At 39.5% G+C, this 20,988-nt stretch overlaps 1 protein-coding gene across 1 annotated transcript in view; it reads right to left on the bottom strand.

Annotated features, from left to right (window-relative positions):
* PKD1 (polycystin 1, transient receptor potential channel interacting) overlaps nucleotides 1-20,988 on the bottom strand; it is a 2,476,043-nt gene that overhangs the window by 1,070,943 nt on the left and 1,384,112 nt on the right. Inside the window, exon 25 of the mRNA XM_044088902.1 lies at nucleotides 16,747-16,900. Within this exon, the coding sequence (XP_043944837.1) occupies nucleotides 16,747-16,900 (154 nt within the window). The remainder of the gene's footprint in view (nucleotides 1-16,746; nucleotides 16,901-20,988) is intronic.

Here is a 20,988-nt window from a genome sequence, read left to right on the forward strand (position 1 = left end):
AGGGATTTAAATTTGAAATTTTTAAAATGCAATCGAATAACCTTTGGATATGGCTCTTAATACCCACACGTCTGAGGTGATGATCTCCCAAGCTGTCAGGTGTAGAACCAAATGACCCCCAAATGCCGCAAGAGCAGGAAAGTTGGGAAACTCTTCATGAGGTGACCATTGTGGTTATGCCTCACCATGGGGGGAACCTCAGGTGAGTGTCTTGAAAAATCTGTTGCGACTTCCTAAAGAAAATACATTTTTCCCCCATTGGTTCCAGGAGAAGGACCACTGAGGGGTAGCGAAACATACACCAATGGTAGATGACATCTTTCCATCTTGCTAACTCCTGGTCAAAGTGTTTTTTAACTTTTGGCCCAAACTGTGAGGAACCTTCAAATGGGGCATTAATAAAGGATACCTTGAAACAGTTCACAAAGTTACACAACCTCATCCAAACATGGCGATGCATGGCAATACTGGTGCCAGTGGCTTTGGACATTCCATCACCCGCATTGGACAGTAACCTCATGGAAACATTATCTGTAGAGTGGAAAGTGGACAACTGAGCCTGCTGAGTCTTCAACCCTTGACAATTCCAATATGATGTCCCCCTGAAGCTTGATCAAGTGGGCTAAATAATTTATCACCCTCATTGCTAATGTAGCTGAGGTATAACAGTGCTTCCTTAAATATACCAATGCCATGAGATTCTCTTTTGGGGGATGGACTGAGGAGCTCCGTTCCGATATGTCTTTCTTGGTGGCTGCCACCACCACAATATCATCCATGGCTGGACCCTTAAAACAGTGTATCGGGTATTTAGGAGGGGAAATTATCTTATCAGACTTCTTGGGAATCAGTTCCACCATATGGGCTCCTTCCATGCTCTCAGAGATACCAGATCAATTGTACATCTGGAAGGAGGAACCACCCAGAATTTGGATGAGTCCACCAAAAAGACCTCCAGAAATACTGACTTCTCCAGAGAGGTGCTTCAGGGGTCCACCTTCATGGAGGTGTAGAAGCTCTAAAAGATTACCAAAGGAAGAGTCATTGTGAGTGTTTTTGGGGGACCCCCTCCTTCCTTGAGGTCAGTATCCTCCATGAGAGAACTCCTCAGGTAAGTCTAGGTGCTTCTTCTTACACCGCCTTTTACCTAAGACTTCCAACTCCATATATTCCAGGGGCAACAGGTAAGAAGGGGAGCAGCCCTGGGGGGTGGCAAACATGGAGCCAACAAGAGTGGGCTATTCAGGAACAGACTGGGGAACAGTCACAGACACCAATGTAAGAGAAGGTGGGGCACCGGTCATAATCAACAATTCCCTCTTCTGATAGGAGAACATCCTTTCAATGATGCTGAAAACCAAAGCCGAAGCAGGCTGACTGGAGCTGAAGGACCTTGTGTTCAAGGATCCAAGCATGCTCTGGACTACAGCTGAGCCATGGCCTTACATGACACTGAGATGTAATTGATGGTGGATGATCCAAAGGGAAAGATTGACCCCGAAGCCAGGACTATTGAACTTGACCCAGAGACACCCACCTCAACACATCTGCCCCGAGGCCTGCTGGTCTCCAACATGGATAGAGTGGAGGATATCAAGGCAGGAGCCAGAGACAAGATCAGGCAATTTGTCAGCTCTGACCCACAGGAAGGGAATACAACTGGCCCTAAATACCTTGGATCCATAGGGCCCAAGGGAGAAACCAAGCTGGCGGAAATGAAGCAGCAGGAGAGAGCCTGGTGCTGAGGGAATAAGGCCTAACTGCATCTGCACGAAGCTTTTAGGCTGCTGATCGACCTGGATGAATGAGTCAATGAAGCCACATAAGGGTCTTTGGAGGTCTGTCTGAGATCCAGGGACTCCACTGATCAGATCCAAAGTGGAGAAGGGAAGGACTCTGGCAAGAACTCCATTCGAGTAGCCCAGAAGCAGTCCTCTTGAACAGAAAAGTACTAAGGATGCTCAAAATTGGAGAAGCTGTTTCCCAAAATCGGCATGGAGGTGACCAGCTTGGAGATGTTGGAGCCAACAGCAAAGCCAAAACTGCTGGGGGGTCTTGGACCTTTGGATCCCATGAATCAGATGCTGCAGTTGAAGTAGAAGCTAGAGCAGACTACTTATGGCCTCTTTAGCAGACTTTGTGTCCTTGGGATCCATACCTGTGACCTTGATCCGATTTGTCTCCCTTGCTAGAAGAAGCAAAATCGCAAAAAAGGGAGTATGCTCTTCAACACCAACTTTGCTGTCCTCTCATTAATGGCCAGAGAGCTGAAGCCTTTCACAAATGTGGCAATGTGATTCCCGGTGGATTACCTCACTACAGTAAATGCATTTATCATAAGTGTCATGCGAAGACAACTTATGTCCACACTCCACACACTTTTTGAACCCCTTCAGATCTATAACAAAAACCTACAGGCACAAAACAAGTAAAGAACTCCTACAATACAAATAATTACACTAACTACTCTGCTACTATGGAAACAACCACTAACAGTAATCTATAAAGTAATACACTAATGCTATAAACACTACAAACACTCAAGTAGGAAAAGTCTGAACCCTATGCTAAAACTAACCTGCACTACCTAATCTACCTAAAACTACCTATTGCCTAAATCTTACACACACTGTAAACAGGGTAGAGGACTAAGGGAGCAAAAGCACTTTCCAAAAAAGAGCCAAAAAGGATAAAGTCCAGCAGAACAGCGACTGTAGCTGCTGTCTAAGAATGGCGGCAAACTAGATCTAGGTTTCTCTAGGTTGAGCAAAGCATTATGGATAGAGTATGCGGAGTTCAGGCAGCTAAAGTCTTTGAGATATGGCCAGTCTCAGATCTGAGTTGGATTCAGTAACCCACTGGTTGAAACCAGTCAGAAGAGACCTCATTGGATCATGTATTTTTCCTTATGAAGTGGTAGCTTAAACAACATAGAATCACTTTAACCAGTTGTTTACTATATGAAACTTCTCTTACAAATGTAATTTGTTTAGAGAATTTTCTCTGAAACATTTCAAGAATACTTAATGCAGTCAAACAATGCATACAAAGGGGGGGGGGTCACTCTTCTTGTGGCACAGGTGGATAATGGTCTTAAACACACATAAGAAAGAGTGGTCAAATCCCTTTAATCCACAACTTTAAACATCAGTCCCATCTGCCTTATTGCTTTACATTTTACATTAAAGGCATGCTCCTTACAGGAAAACATGTTAATTATAGTAATACCTAAAGTCCTCACACTTTCAACAAAAAACAGTGTGTCACCATTCAGATAAACTGTATAATTCAGCAATGGTTTATTAAAATCCATGACATTGCTGCTGTTACAATTACAAGTAAACCACAACTTTTTTCCCCAAAACAGACAGTGGTCAGATTAGATTCACAGGTGCACAGGTGTATTTTTCCCCAAAACAGACAGTGGTCAGATTAGATTCACAGGTGCACAGGTGTATTAGGTAACGGCCATTGTGGCCTAGCCTTGCATCCCAAATCTCTGACAAATTCCTGGTGCCCTTGCTAAATGCAAGCAGGGGACTGGAAGATGAAACATTTGCAGGCTGCTTGTGTCCATTAGAGAGGCAGGTGCCAAACAAGGGATGAATTTTTCTGTTTCAGATCCAATTTTCTAAGTTACACTTGACTTGGGTTAGGGAGGAACTCTGCTTCACATGGATATTCCAGATAAGGGGTAGACTTTGGGATACATACCTTTCTCTTCAGCAGATTCTATTTATATAACAGGCAAGGTTTAAGTCTTTAGAATGGGTATCTCTGATACTGTTTGATTTGCAGATATGCAGGGGATCCATCATGATGGGATCCGACGATGTTGTGTATGCCAGGCAGAGATCTCCCCTCAACAGTCTGCAGGAGTCAGAATACAGGAACACGGCTTTGTGGTGGTTTGCAGAGGACATGTTATTTATGCCCTGTGTTCTTTTAGTGAGAAACCTCTGTGGTCATTCCAATTGTTGGATGTGTCTGGTTAGGTATGTACTAAAGGGGGGAATTGTACTAAATAATAGTTCTGATGACTGCCAAACACAGTGGAACAATGACCTTCTTGGACTTAGATGCTAAACCTTTGTTTGTAAGTTGCTTAGCATAGAATGATTTCCTCAGTACCATAGACACATAATGGTCAAAGGCTAGATTACTGATTACATGCGTCCCCAAATCCCTGACTACTGGGTCGACTCTTAGGGGTGTGTTGTTTATTTGATAGTTACCAGGATGGCTGACTTCCCAAAGGATGTTATTATGCATTTCTTGACATTTTGTTTTAGCCCATGACTCTTAAGTTATTTGCCTGTGGCAGCCCTTCTTGGAGAACATTAGTGTTGGTGGGGGATTCTATGACTGCTCCTAGTTTGCAAATTTGGTCAGCCAGAGGCCCTTGATGTTGGCCTTGACTTTACAGAAATAGATGCCAAAAAGGAGTGGTCCCAGGACCAATCCTGAGGGACTCCATTGCTGATTGGCCTCTTTGTAGAGGTAAACTCCCCAGTTCTAACTTCCTGATAGAAAGGTGGTCAGTCAATTCATATCCTTGGGTGTGGTGATAACCACCCATGTCTTGCAGTTATCCATATGTTCTGCTAACCAACAATTTTATGTTTGAAGAATGGTTGAAAAATATACTTTTATATAATTAAACTAATACAGACTCCTTCTGGTACTCCAGAAGTAACAATACTCCATGAGGGGCTTTCACCCAACAAAATTATTCATTGGGATCTCATGAAAAGCTATGTTCTGACCCAACAAGAAACATATGGACTGTCATGCAACAGATTGCTTTATAAAATCCCTTCATGTACAAGTGAATCAAAGGCCTTTAACCAAGTAAGTCATCACAGCAGTTAATACAGAATTATAATAGTCTATCAAACTGATTAAGGCAGAACACCATGTAACAAATCTGTACTCATTAATGTCTTTGGCAGAGTACATTTGAAACTGTTTTGAAGATAACTAAATAAACGATACTCAAAGCATTCCCCAGTATGGGATTAACCAGATAGCTCTATAACTCTTTATTTCCTCCCTTATATACAGGTACAACTCACACATTGTTTCCAGTCATTTCTGCAAGAAGTTACTGAAAAGAAGAACTAACTGGTTTACTAAACAGTCCCTCATACTAATATTTAAAAAATAGAAATATTATCGGGGTCCATGGAACTTGACTTTAACTCAAGAGTACTTCAGTAACCTCAATCCAACATTAAATTCATTGATTCCACTGAAGTCAAACATTTACAACATACCCTGGAAAAATAACCATTAACTCTTAACTATCAGTTGAGAGGACAGCGCTGACCATCACAACATGCCAGCTGCTTCACTAGTGTTACCAGAGAGGATCGAGGTTCTGATCTGTTAATGAGCTACTTCATGTGATAACAGGGTTTGATTCCTACAGCCTTCATTTGCTTACAGAGTAACACTGAGCAAGTTACTTAACTGGATAGCGCTTTGGGAGAATTGGAAATCTGGCCAAGACTAATTAATGATCTCCAGGACTGCACACCTAATAACTACCCATGAGCCTGTACGAATTGCCCAGTGCTTGTGTAATTAAAATAAGGCCGCTGTTATTTGTTAAACTCAAGTCTAAAATGTGGCTGCCTTTAGCTGGCATACAAATAAGTTGGAAAGGTCTGTAGATTCAAAAAAGTTAACAAATTCAGGGGTACAGCATGAAAATGTAGCACATGTATCCTAGTTGATTTTGAGGCAAAAATTACCTACTGCAAGTGAAGTCTTATTATTCACCACCTTTGCTAAAGAAACCAAGAATTCAAAATGTTGTTTGGTGTTTACATATGGACTTTTACAAAACACCGCTGATCTAATGTTAACCCAGCTACTTATGTTAAGCAGGTCAAAGTGCTAATATTTCTGAATTACAGTCAGAACAGACAAGGTTTGATAAAATATAATAATAAATTAGAACTGTTACTCCACCCCATGCCTGTCTTCTCGTTCACAGTAAAATTTATGAATGTTTACAAAACTGACATGGATGACATTCCCAGGCTTCTGTGACCAGTTATTTTATAACCTTTCTAAGGTATAAGTTCCAGTTCATCTCTCGCTCTCTTTTTTTTTTTTTTTTTTTTTTTACTTAGACTAATGCATAGGAAACCCTCAGAACGTTCTTAAGTCTAAGATGTCCAGAGGTTGACCCACCTGTCATGACATCCTTTCTAACAAATAATTAACTAGATGAGTCAGCCAAGTATTTATCATTTTAAGGGGTTAAATAACATCTTTGATAACAAAACATATGGAGGACAGGAAACAGATACTCTCATGTATTTATAACCTCAGATCTGTACTGCATTTCACTCCCTTTTATCTAGTTAATAAAATACCTGGTTTTAGTACATTTATAATCTAATAGGCTAGGAAAGAGCAGTACTTTGCTTAACACCAGATTAATTAAATTATAGTCACAGTACTTTATTATACTAAGTACTGTATCCTTCTTATGATTAAAAGGAATGTGGGGCAGGTTATTTACACCATCATTGATTATTCCATAATCATAGATTTTGGGGATACATCCCATATTTTTAGACCTGAAAGACCAGACACTATATACTTTTGTTTACTAACTTCAGAAACTAGATGAACTAAGCATCTTGTCTGGAAGTCACTTACGAGCAGAACACATCTATTATTCTTAACAAAGCCTGTTTCACACTTTGAATTAACACTGATTGATGGTATCACAAATTATTATTTCCTTTTTCGTCATAAAAACTCAACATATCATTCACAGAAACAAAGAATATCTGGGGAGCTCAACATTTCTTCCCCAAACCTTTAATGTTTGTACTGATGCCTCCATGTCTACCTATACGTTTCTGTTTCTCTTCTTGATTACTAGCAGTAAAGAGGGAGTTTTATAGGGCATTCTGGATGTGTCACATACCTCTCAACCTCTTAGAACAAGAAATCTGGACAATGCCATAAATAAAAGTGGGACAAAGGCCCAAAAATTGGGACAATTTTTAAAAATTGCTCTTACAAACTTAGAAAGTTAATAGAATAACAGGTTTTTCATTATAGCATGAATGTTGTGAAGGGAATGAAGTCTGAAACGCAAATGTCTGTCACTATTTTCTAACTTCAATCTTTAATGATTTGAAACTAATTTGCCAGGAAATCACAATTTTATGAATAATAGACCAAAGATATGAGGCAAAACTCCGGACATTCTGTGAAAATCTGTACAGTTGAGAGGTATGAATTGCGTTATTCTACTTTAGTGCCATTTACTACTTTGAGAGGGGATGTTCTGGTTCTAGTTAAATTATCTGGGCCTGCATTGACGGCATAGAGGGATAAAGCTGCGACTACATCCCAGGTGATCTTGACTTTAATTAATAGCTCTGGTTCTTTAAGCCGCAGACAGGGAGAACTGGCATATCTATCGATGGTGGGGGGGGGGGGTGGCATACATTTCAACCACCCAGTACAAGAAATCTTGACAAAGCCAATAATAATGGGAGAAAAAGGATGAACAATAGAGACAGATTTTATATATTGCTGTAATCAACTTTGAAAGTTGCTAGGATAACAGGTTTTGCACTAATATGTGTTTTCTAAGGCATATGAAATCTGAAACAAATGTCTGTCGTTCTTTATTAAATTTAATCCTCAGTGATTTGTCAGAAAACCATAGATTTTATGAGAAACATAGTGGTTCTCAGCCAGCTATTGCTGCTGTTCTAATGGCCAAGCTTCAACTGGAAAGTGGAGGCTTGTCATAAAATGAGGAGCAGGTCAAGAAGACTGTAGGCATGGCCATCCAAGCTGGTGATAGTGGCTTTTGTCATTATATGTGGGGGAGAGTGCATGGACAGAGGGACATAGGTGGTCATTGCAGTAATGCAAGTGTTCATATCATGACCAAGGAATGACTTCCCCTCCAAAAAACATCTTCATTGCTGAGATGCCAGTGAAGATGCAAACTCTCTGACATCTGCCTGTATAATGGCCTCTATGGATGGCTGTCTCCCAGCAGATCTGGCAGATGGATGTTCCCACCAGTACAAAAGGAATGGGACTGAATGTAGCAGGGAATAGCTTGATGAACAACAAGACAGATGAGGAAGTGGCATGCAGAATTAAAAAAATATATCTTCTAAAGATGAATTCCCATGCATTGACTGTCTAAGTTTTTCTTTTTTGCTGAGGTTAACTCAGACAAGTCAGTATCAGCTTCAGTTCATCTAATACATTTGTTAAATTTACCTTAACTGTTAGATGTAGTATGTTTCCCAGTTGAGAACACAGAATCATACCTGGCACCTATCATATTTTTAAGCATGTCCCTCATAAAATTTGCGATTTTCTAGTAAAACCATTGATGATTGCAATCACTAAATAATGATAGGGATTTGAGTTTCAGACTTCATATCCTTCAAGAAATGCACGTTAATGCAAATTCTGTTAGCATTAGAATGCATTTCTTGAAGGATACGAATGCTAATGCAAAACCTGTTATCCTAGCAACTTTCTAAGTTAACAGCAATGTTTAAAAATTGTCCCTGACTCTGGGCCTTATCTTTGGCTTTACCCAGATTTCTTGTGCTAAGAGGTTGGAATGTATGCCAGAATTGTTGGTCTGGATTGCTGCCCATCTCTGATAATGACTACCACAGGATATAAAGGATGAGTCTGAGCTGTTGACACTGTATCCTATTACTACTGTGTCAGCCTGAGAGTCAAATAAATCTACTCGGACATTACAAACCCTTTTCAAAAATCCTTGTGTTTCCCTAGTGATAGAAAATAAAACAGTGAAAAGATCACACAGACAAACCCAATTAGCAAAAACTACAAAAAGAAAGTTAGCCATGCTAGAGTTTTCACTGTGTGATACCTTAAACCTCCTGTAACAGAGGCCAATGGGATATATGCAAATGACCCCCTTACGGACATCAAGTGGCAGTTATATGGCTTCTGAAAAATGTATGATGTTTTACTTTTCTTTTTAAGTCTGTGGATATATTCAGGCCAATAAAGCCAAACCCCACTAGCTATGGACATGCATGTTTCGGCCTTATGAGATACCTTATGTTCCCATAAAAATGTCCCACTTTGAGCAATTGAAAAGGTGGTAACCCGATCCTCAAAGGCCAATAACCCCTGAACTTGTTTACCAAACTCTTGAACTTATAATGTAGTTCTGTGAAAGTCTGAATGATATCTGCTACTACCATGGGGTGCAGATGTGAATAGTATAACAGACTACTGTGTGTCAAGAACTTCAAAGTACCCAAGGCCATAATTTTATAGAGACTGCAGTTAAGACCATTATATGGTATAAAGCTGGAAAGAGTGTATTATCATCCTGCAGTATCAGGTTGGAAAGCACCCGTGATCTGTATATTTCAGTGCTGCTTACTACTGGATGATATAGGATACACAGATGTACACACATGATTTGCATTAAATGCACTATGTATATTGTAAGGTTTAGTATCAAAAGTCTGAAAGTTAATTTACCATCGCTCAAATGGTCGAGGGTAAAGGTGCAAAAAGTGAAAATCCCAACTTGAAATTATGTCGCCTCTGGAACGTCAAGATGCAGCTTGCATTCATGGTTTTGAGAGCTGCGGTTTACAATTAGACTACCCTTTTTCTCACTGTAGTGTGATCTTGGAGTTAGAATATATAATTAACAGGGGGTGTGGGGGGTGAAAGGGGGCTTGCCCCCTGCAAAACAGTAAAACCATGTATGATTTATCAACAGCTTTTTTGCAGATGATGAACGTTACAGAAGATGCCAAATGTCAAATTTTGACTTCTGAACATTAAGACATTTTGAGTTTCTGACGTTTTCGGTCATTCAATCACACAAACATAAGCCTTTCATGCTTTTGATACTAAACCATATTGTAATACCACTGGGCATACAAATGAACCTACAGCTTTAACTACTTCCTGTTTGTGGCTGACATAAACATTTTTTTCCTAATTTTATTTCATTTGTAAATCTTTTACAGAGTCTCAAATGCATATTACTATTTACATTCAAAAGTCTACAGAAGTCAAAGAACAACATATGAGCAGATTCAAAGTGTGGTGTTGGTGAGGTGTAGGAACAGACATTTCCAACAGTTTGGATTCTGCAGCTGTATATGTTACATTTGCTTGTACTGTTTGACTAGATTTACATGATAAGCAAGTGTTCTAAGTTAAACAAAACAAAAAATATATGTCACTGTTTTGCTACAAATAATGGATGTGCCTTTTTTATATTTTATTATTTTTCCAAACAAAATGTTTTTCTTTACAATTTGTAAATAAGACAAAATAAAATAACAGAAACAAAAGAAATAAGTGAGCACTATATATGGAAAACACAGATTAACGTTGAATAGCATGTAATGTACAAATACATAAAAAATGTCCTCAGTAAATTCATACCAGGAAGCTCAGTGATTCTCCTTGCTACATTTACTACCCCATTTACATATACAATACATTTTTAACTGTAAACAGTGTACACAAACGAAGATAGAAATCTATTTAAAGTACAGTATTGATGTCTTTATTTAGCCATCTGTAATCCCATTAAACCTATATCACCTCCCCTCTACCAATTAGTCAAATTCAAACTGCCCCAATTAAACTATATACAAAATGCATTTATTTACACAGTCCAGTTTCATATACAATCCAAGCCCCTTCCCAACGGTACTTCAGCTCATTGAGAAACCCAGTCATCATCTCACATCAGATGACTATTTCCTTGTACTCTTTCTAATGTTTTCATCCAAGGCAACAATTTAGCTGAAAACTCTTTTGCTTTTCCCCATTTCCTTGTTTCATCCATCCTTAAATTGTCTAATAAACTTATCACTTCCCCTATTATGGGGTTGTTTATTTTTTTCCATTTCCGAGTTATTGTCTTTTTGGCCACTAAACTTATTATCCATAATAATTCTTTGAACCTACTTCCTCCTATCTTCCCCATTGTTACCTGCTAAACTGAAGCTCTTGAGCCTGTCTTGAACTGCCACAACAACTGGCAACTGCAGAAGATCTGACACCAGTCCCTTGCTTCTCCTGCTCCACATCACCAACACGTATGTTGGGCTATGGGGAAAATCCTCTATAATCTCTGGAGAATGTAAAAATATTTGTGCAAACACTTCCAGGTAAATATATGGAATTTTTTGGGGTTTAATTACCTTTCTGGGAATGATACATATTTTTCCCCAGCTATCTGGTTTTATTGGAGCCTGTAAGTATTCTCTCTTACTCAGACCTCCAGTTTACTAGCTTATTCCTTTTCTCTCCCTCATGCAAGAACTTGTAAATGTCTAAAATCATATGCCTACCTCATTTCAGTACTTCTCCAAGCTGAGTCACCCTGGTTAATATTGCTGGCTATTCTTTCTCTGGTATCTGGATATACCACCTTTGGATGGCCTAGAAGAGTGTGCCTGGCTTTGTCTTCTTGCTAGTCCAGCATCTTCACATTTCTTACCATTTGTGTCCAATACTTCAGGTTTGCATTTTGCCTCACTCAGCATCATGCCTTGGTTTACATCAGTTTATCTCTGATTGTCATTCCTATTGGCAACAGTACCTCTCTCCATTAATTTAAGTTTCATAATTTTAATAGGTAGCCTACTTCTTTACCCAGTGTTCCCAAAATAGGCTGCTCTAACTCCTGGATCCCAAAATACATCTAACAGATCCCTGTTTCGTACCCCTGGGAAACTATATATACAATAGCACATGTTATGTTGTCCCTATATCACCTTTGTTTTTGCTGTTTGGGTTCGGAGCTGATCCTTGGCTCTGACTCAGCCGTATACTATTGCTTGAGAGCTTCTTAGTGGCTCGAGGCTAGCCCCTATCCCAACATGCCTAGCGGTAGTTACCCAGATCTCGTTTGCCACTTGCAGCGTCGAGATTGCTCGTACTGGCTCAAGCTGTGTTCTTTCTTTTTGACTAAATTCTAACTTTGGTTTAAAGATAGTGTCAGTTTCTGGACATTACTGGGTGTTAAGAGTGTTTTCTGATTATATTACCTCCCTTTCTAAACTTTTCCACTGCTGTTTTTGTTGTTGTTGTGGCCATCATTTTTCTTTAGGCCTTCCTTGTGAACCCGTTTTAACTTAGAGGGTTCTTCTCCTTTTTAGCCCTGTGTTTTATTTAAAAGGCTTTTTCTTCTCTTCTCTCTCGTCTCTATCTTTACAGGAGCAGCTGTTTAAGTTAGAGGCTCTCCTCAGCTGGTGGAGTTTGCTGTTTTACTTAGAGGCTCTCCCCCTTCCCGCCTTCTTTTCAAAAAAAAAAAAAAAAAGTTAAAGTTGAAGTTACAGTTGTAGTTATAGTGATAGTTCACTTGTATTGTTACTGTTGTTATTCTTGGCGTCTGTTATTTTATAGTATCTCAAGGATTCCACTAAGGAGACAAAAACCTTCAGGTTTTAAAAAGTGTGACTCGTGCTGCCAGAAAATGTCCCTTATTGATGGGCACACGAGTTGTGTTTATTGCTTAGGGTCTGTCCACCTGCAAGACTCGTGTTCCATATATCATGCCTTTAGTTATCAGCGATGTATACTACAGCTCGAGAGCTTCTTACTGGCTCGAGGCTAGCCCCTATCCCAACATGCCTAGAGTTAGTTACCCAGATCTCGTTTGCCACTTGCAGCATCGAGACTGCTCATACTGGCTCAGGATAAGTGTTTTTTCTTTTTGACTAAATTCTAACTTTGGGTTAAAGATAGTGTTAGTTTTTATATATTATTGAGTGTTAGAGTGTTTTCTGATTGAATGGGGAAGACTCGTGTTCCATATATCATGCCTTTAGTTATCAGCGATGTATACTACAGCTCGAGAGCTTCTTACTGGCTCGAGGCTAGCCCCTATCCCAACATGCCTAGAGGTAGTTACCCAGATCTCGTTTGCCACTTGCAGCATCTGGACTGCTCATACTGGCTCAGGTAAGTGTTTTTTTCTTTTTGACTAAATTCTAACTTTGGGTTAAAGATAGTGTTAGTTTTTATATATTATTGAGTGTTAGAGTGTTTTCTGATTAAATTAGCTCCCCTTCTAAACTTTTACAAAAAACACAGGGGACTAGAGGCCCATTTTGGATATCAGAAAATTGCACAAATCAGTCGTCAAGAAAACAAAGTTCTGGATGGTAACACTGCAGTCCATTCTTCCCCTTTTGGGTCAGGACTATTGGATGTGCTCTATCTGCAGGATGCATACTACCACATAAAAATGGACAGGCAATCCAGGAGGTATCTACGCTTCTGGCAGGGAGCCAGCCATTACCAGTTCAGAGCTCTGCCCTTTGGTCTCACCACAGCCCCCAGGGTGTTCACCAAATGCATGGCAGTAGTCACAGCTCACCTGAGGCATCTAGGATTCCAGGTGTTTCCATATCTAGATGACTGGCTCCTCACTGCCACCAACAAGCATCAACTGATCAGGGCATGGGACTCCACTATTCACACGTGTACACAACTGGGCATCACCATAAACTATAAAAATCTGCCTTGTTGCCTTGTCGGTATATTACATTTATAGGGGCAGATTTAGACACAAGGGCCATGACAGTAAAATTGCCTCACGAAAGAGTGTTAACCATTTGTTGTCAAGTTTCAAACCTCATGGCAAACAAGAGAATCCAGCCAAGATTTGTCCTCATGGCCTTAGGTTCGATGGCTGCAGCAATTCCTCTGGTCCCTATGGCGTGCTTCCACATGAGAATTCTGCAGAGGCAATTTTTGCTCAATGATCATTCAAAGATTTGCCAATGTCACATCAGATATGGATCATGCAGTCTTGCAAGAAGGACTTAGCATGGTGGCTTCACTCCCATGATATCAATGGGCAGACTGTTTCTAACCCCCCCAACCTGTAGGCACAGTAACCACGGACGCTTCCCAGATAGGGTGGGAGGCCCATTATCTGGGACGAACTGTCCAAGGGACTTTGCAGGAAGACGGGTACCACTTGCACATCAATGTCCTACAGATGAGAGCAGTGCTTCTGGCATTGAAAGCACTTCAAGACTCTCTACCTAAAGGGACTATAGCAATTCAGACAGATAATATGTCAGTAGTATGGCACATCAACAAACAGGGCAGAACCAGGTCTTATCCCTTGTGTCGAGAGGCTCTAAGAGTTTGGCAATGGGAGATGTCTTCCCAACGTTTTCTGGTTGCAACGCACATCCCAGGGAAATCCAACATGATAGCGGACAAGCCCAGCAAGGCTATTCTGATGCCTCCTAAGTGGTTCCTGAAACAGGAAGTGGCAGACTTGATTTTGCGCAAATGGGGCCAACCATGCTGCGATCTGTTTGCCAACCCCCTCAACAACAAATGCAGCAGCTACTTTTCCCTAGTCCCACCACAGGGATAGTCACCCAGGGACGCACTTGTTTGCGATTGGCCCCCAGGACTGCTTTATGCCTTTCCACCATTTCCCCTGATCCCCAAGGTTCTTCAGAAAGCATAGTCATTGGGTTGCAAGTTAATCCTCATTGCCCCTTACTGGGCTTGACAGATATGGTTCCCATTCCTTTGGCCTTGTCTGCAGGGGGAGCCTTGGATCCTGGATCCAGCTCCAGATCTCCTGATGCATCAGTTGGGAGCTCTCCACCCTTCCATTCAAACTCTCATGTTGACATCTTGGTTTCTCCACTTCCAGTCTTAGACAGGCTTCGCAATGTTTTTCCAGCAGTTCAACACATTTTGATTTCCTCCCATAAGCCCACTACAAAGAAGCTTTATGCTAGTAAATGGAAGAGGATTTCTTGTTGGGCAAGCAAAAATAAGATTAACCCCTTTACTGCACACATTTCAAAGATTCTTGAATTTCTTGCTGAAACCTTTGAGCGAGGAGCTGCAGCAGTTACTATCTGGGTTCAGCTGGCTGCCATTTCTACTTTCCATGTGAGAGAAATGGGCTCCAACATCATGTTCCATAGGCTATGTAAAGCATTCCTAAGAGGTACTACCCTCTTAAGACCTCCAATAAGAGAACCTCTTCCCCCTGGGACTTAAATTTAGTTTTAGATGCTCAGATTCTTCCTCCCTTTGAGCCATCCGTTTCTTGTCCACTGAAATTTTGGACATGGAAGACCCTTTTCTTAACTGCCATTACCTCAGCTAGAAGGGTTACAGAATTAAAGGCCTTATCTATTTGTCTCCAATACTTGATTTTCCATGAAAGAGTTTCTCTTAGAACCAACCCCTCTTTTCTTACCTAAGGTGTGTTCTGAGTACAATCTGAATCAATCCCTAGAGCTTCCTGTTTTCTTCCCCAATCACAGCAACAAGGCAGAGTATAAGCTCCATAAATTGGACGTTCATAGACAGTTACATTTTTATTTACACAGGACTAAGGACTTCAGAAAATCCGACCAATTGTTCATATCCCTTGCTGAGAATAAGAAAGGCTGTTCAGTCTCAAAGGTGACTTTATCTAAGTGGTTTTCAGACACTATAATTTACATCTACGATTTGCACAAGAAAAACTTCGGGAAAAATTAAAGCACACTCAACAAAAGCTTTGGCTACCTCTAATTTTTTTAAGCCAGACTGCCTTTGAATTTGATCTGTGCGGCAGCTACTTGGGCTAATCTTCATACCTTTATCACTCACTACAAAGTAGATGTGGCCTTCCGGAACAGGGCATCCTTTGGCTCCGCCGTCCTGAAGAGTTTTTTCCAGTGAGCCACCCAAGAAACAGGTGCTGGGGACACAGTCCCAAACAGCAAGAATGAATGCAAGACAGGGACAAAATAACATAAAGAAGTTATGTACTCACTATAACGTTCCATGTTTATTGTCCTTTATCTCGCCTTCCTTCTTGCATCCCACCCTCCTTTGCCCTTCCTAGAGGAACGAAAGGAATTCCTTTTTATAGGCTACATTGGCTGAGTTTCCCTTTACCATGCCATTTGGTTAGTCCTCGTTTCCCCTTCTTATTCTTGCTGATGGTTTACGCCTTTATATACAGGTGTTCTCTTATATGTAAAATAGAGTATTTTTCTGCCTGTATGGTCTCATGCTGGGTTATCACAAACGAGATCTAGGTAATTACCACTAGGCATGTTGGGATACGAGCTAGTCTCGAGCCAGTAAGAAGCTCTTGAGCTATAGTATACGGCCGAGTCGGAGCCGAGGATTGATTCCGAACCCAAACACCAAGAAGGGAGGCAAGATAAAGGACAACAAACATGGAACGTTATGATGAGTACATAACTTCTTTTTTCTTCCATCTAGAAACAAACCCACCATCTTGCTATTAGGAATACAATACCAACTGCAGTGTTTTAAGTACTGTAATCTCAAGGACATTAAGACTTACTGAGAATGCACAGTAAGCAAGCCAGCTTGGTTAATACTTGAACCTGGATCTTCTTTGTAACTCATATTCCAAATATTATTTAATCTTCTTTTCCAAAATAATGACTATTTAAGTGCGTAATGACTCAAAAAACTGACTAAAGATATAATGTTTACAGTACTCACTCTGCTATGAATGTGAAGAAAATAACCATAGAGGGCTGCAGTACTTCCAATCTGCAGATTAATTCATGTGTTGTTATGGAAATCCAACATATCATTATATCCTTATAATGAACTGAAGCTCTGAGAAAACTGCATTGAGCACTATCTATATAAATCCCAAAGTATGTTTCAATGTGGTCAGAATACATAATTTTAAAACACACTTACTGTGGTGAGATAAAGAAGGTATAAAGCTGAGGTGCTGAAGTTGACATATTGATGGCAATAGTCTTCACAGCAGTGTAGTTGTATTCATTTGGGTCTGAAGAACCAGCAAGGTAGGCATAAAGGAATGGATCTTTCTCATATGATGCATACCACCCTAAAGAGAAGCAGTCATAAATATGTTTTCAAACAAGTTTTAAAAATGCATGAATTTTAAAAATGATGAAACACCGCCCACAGTTCTGACAATTGTAAAGTATTTATTAGAGTATGTGACACTGACTTTTATTCAGAAGTATGCAGTCATACCACATTTGACTGTACCCAGGGTCACTTTTAAGGACATTTCTCATTCTGTTACCTACAACTATTACAATACTTCTAACTCTTTATAATTTCCTATGAATGCCACATAGCAGTGGCACTTAATGTGACCTATCATCACTGTAAAGGAAGGAATCATGGATCTGGCTTGCGGACAAGGCTTGTCGAAACCAATAGTGTTACACTTTGCCCTGTAATATTTTCAACTACTTCAGTTTTGAGTTTTGCTAACCTAGTTTTTATTGTTCCTTTAATTCATTCACTTATGATCCTACTTAAATTTCTGCCCCACCTGTTATGATTGGTCTTCATCTTCCTACCTCTCCTGTTGCTTCAGATACAACTTCTTTTTATTTTACTAAGGTGGCTACTTCAGCTGTTTCTGCAACTGCTTATACTGGTCTCAAATTTACTACACTTCCCCTGCACTCCCCAGCTGTTTCAGCACCCACTGTTACTTATGGTGGTCTTAACTTCTGTGCTGACAAACATTTTCATGCTGTTCCCTCAAATGTATTTTTTTTCCTCAGTGCCATATGGTCTGCCAGCATCAAATATTTTGAGGGCCATTTGATTGAACCTGAATGAGGTACTGGTAAATTCTAAGTATGTAAAAAAGTCCATCAACAAGGTGCCGCTGAAGTCTTTCATGTTCAACTAAATGGAAGTCAATCAATCTACCATTGCATACATGTCCTCTAGCTCCTGCTGATGCTTCAGTTGTTGGCTGCTAAAGGTGTTAAGTCTACAAATCTTGGATTTCTGCTATATATAGTTTCATGTACAATGAATCTGGCATTCTTTATATAAACAAGAATTCAAGACTACCTACATTAATAAATCTTAGCTAGCATGCTCTGATTTAAATCTCTCCAATGTTTTTACTTCCTTGATTCTTAAAAGATATTATAGTCCAAAGAACAATTTTTTAAATATATAACATGTCTTTCGACTTCACCTGTTAGGGGTCACCACAGCGGATCACTGGTCCACAGATTGACTGACAGTGGAGTTTTTACGGTGTTGAGTTGCCAGCCCGGTGCCCAACCTTCACAGAAGGAACATGCACATACACACACAAACACATGCACCTACCTGCATGTCTTTAAAACTCACTCGACCGCAGGGAGGGCATGCAGACTCCACACAGAAGGCGTTCCAGCTGAGAATCGAACCGGAGAACCTCTTGCTGTGAGGCAACAACACTAATCGCTGTACCACCGCAGCCAACTCAACTTTCTAAATAAATTGTTTAATTATTTATGGATTGATCACTGTGTTCCAGTGTGTTTCCTTCATATTACATTTCATTTAGTTTTTACTTGTTTGTTATGTGGCACTTTGATGCTCTTTTGTGAGTTTTTGATAATGCTGTTCTACATAACAGGACGTTACAGAGGGGCAGTAGGAGAGAAGAGACACATCAGTAAATAAACAAATAAAACTTAAGCTTAAAAGTAAGGTAAAAACATTTAAATTTGATTTGCAATCTCCATATCTCTGCTTACTAAATATTACTTAATAAAGTTTTTATTTGAATTTGTGTTTTATTTTTTATCACTGTTTTTCACTGCTTGTAGGAAGGAAGGCATTTGTAGACAAGAAGATGTACTTTGATTTATATTTTGTTGTTTTACCTTTAATTTTCAGTTAGTTAGAAAGGGATAGATTTTAGACAGACAATCTCTAGCCATCCCAAGGGGGCATACAGACTGCAGACAGGATAATCCAGAGTTTATCTAACCAATCTTGTCTTGGTTTCTGATTTACTGATCTTTACTGTTAAAAATAGGTGTGACTGCACGTGCGATGTAAAGGAATTCCAGCTTTTGTGTGACCTTCACACCTTGTACAGTCACAGCAATAATTTTACTGCACTTAATTTAATATTTAGTTGTACACTGTTTGTGTGAATCTTCTCATAGAAGTTTATTTAAGTTCTCTCTGAATTCTGTGGTAACTGATTTTGATTAGTCTTTTCTTTTAGAAATCTTTATTAATTTGCAGCTGAAGATGGTTTCCTTAAATTAGTATGCAATTAATGATTTGCTAAAGTACAAATATCTTGTAAGTGTAATAAATGCTATGTATATTTAAAGGTAATACCTGCTAATAGTGGTGATCTGTGTTCCTCCTGTCAAAAGTTGGATGATTTGCTTATCACTATTAGTAGGAAATCTAAACATTTTTTATTTATTTTACATTTGTTTACCGGGCTAGTCCATCTGGATACATTTCCATTTTCAGCAGAGGCCCGGGGAGAAAAGATCCACATTGAAGTTAATGCAAAACAAATTATTTACATAAAGAAAGTAAGTAGTTAGTAAAATACAAACAGAAAACATGGTTCAATCTAGATTATACTAATTGAGAATATATACTAGGAAGGACAATTACTCTAATTCTACTTCACAGTACAAGATAGGGGAGTTCTATTTTAGTAAAACATTCATGAAGATATAATTGATTCACTAAATATATACACATACACAGTTTTATATTAATTAATATCAGAGGCTATTAACAAAGGTGTTTTAGAGATTAGCGTCTCAAGGGGAGTGAGTAGAGAGAGGTACAAGAAGATAGTAAAAAAGAGTAATTAGTAGAATCATAAGACTAGTCAGGATTGATTCATTGGCATAACCAGAGTGTTTTAATATGTTGTTTGAGCTTTTGTTTAAAGAGGAAGGGTGAAGGAATAGAAATTAGAGCAGTAGGTAGAAGATTCCAGTATTTACCTATGGTATTGGAGAATAGGGAGTCATCAGCAATGTTGTTAGACTTAGTTAACCTCACAAGAAGTTTGTTTGAGGAGCGTAGTGAATTTAGATTAGTATAGGGAGAAATAAGGTCAGAAAGTATAGGGGTAATTTTTGGTTGGTAAAATATCCTATGTACAAAGGTAAGTTGGGAAAGTATCAGTGTGTTTTTAAGTTCTAGCCAGTTTAGTTGCTGTAGATTCTGACAGTGGTGAGTTCTAAATGGGTTTCCAGTAGCAAATCTAGCAATGCTATTGTATGCATTTGCTAGTTTAGTGAGGTTATTTTTTTAGGTTGGTGTATATGGGTGAAGCATAAAGAAAAGTGGAAATAAGATGAGAGTGAGCGAGTATAACTTTGGCCTTTGGAGTTAAAAAGGTTTTAATTCTATAGAAGGAGCCGAGTTTTCTGTTTATGGTTTTAATAGTGTTATTGATGTGATTATCAAAAGTGAGGTTGTTGTCAATTATAATACCTAACAGCTTAGTGGTAGAGTCAGGGGATATATGTGTGCCATTGTTGGATTTAATAGAGAAGTCTATGCAGGGGGACTTACTATTAGGCCTGAAGAGCAGGAGTTTGTTTTTTTTTGGCATTCAAAAGGAGGCAACGTTTCAAGAACCATGCCTCAACTGTGCTAAATACATTCAGTGTTAGAGTTTGTAGTTCAGAGGAGGTGTTAGCAGAGCATATGAGTATAGAATCATCTGCATATTGAATACATGTAGCTTGAGGTATTGCTACATGTAAGTCATTTATGAATAAAGAGAAGAGGAGAGGTCCTAGAATGGAGCCCTGTGGGACCCCAAGAGAGACTGGCAGAAGGGATGAAAGTGTGTTTTTCCAGAGAACTGCCTGTTACTAAGGTAGGAAGTGAACCATTGAACAGCTTTGGTGTCTAGAGAAAGAGATTCAAGAGTTTTTATGAGCAAGTTGTGGTTTACCATGTCAAAGGCTTTTGACAGGTCTATAAAGAGTGCTGATGTGAGGATACTGTTATTACGGTTTCTACTAATACACTTGTTAAAAGACAGGAGAGCTGTGGTTGTGCTATGAAATGGCCTAAAACCATGTTGGCAGGGAGATAAGAGTGCTATAGGCCTATAGTTAGAATGCTCATTGGAATTACCTCCTTTATGTAAAGGGATTATGTGGGAGATTT

This window comes from Protopterus annectens, chromosome 12.part0 (genome assembly GCF_019279795.1).
Source record: "Protopterus annectens isolate FY-2018-M chromosome 12.part0, PAN1.0, whole genome shotgun sequence".
Taxonomy (NCBI): domain Eukaryota; kingdom Metazoa; phylum Chordata; order Ceratodontiformes; family Protopteridae; genus Protopterus; species Protopterus annectens.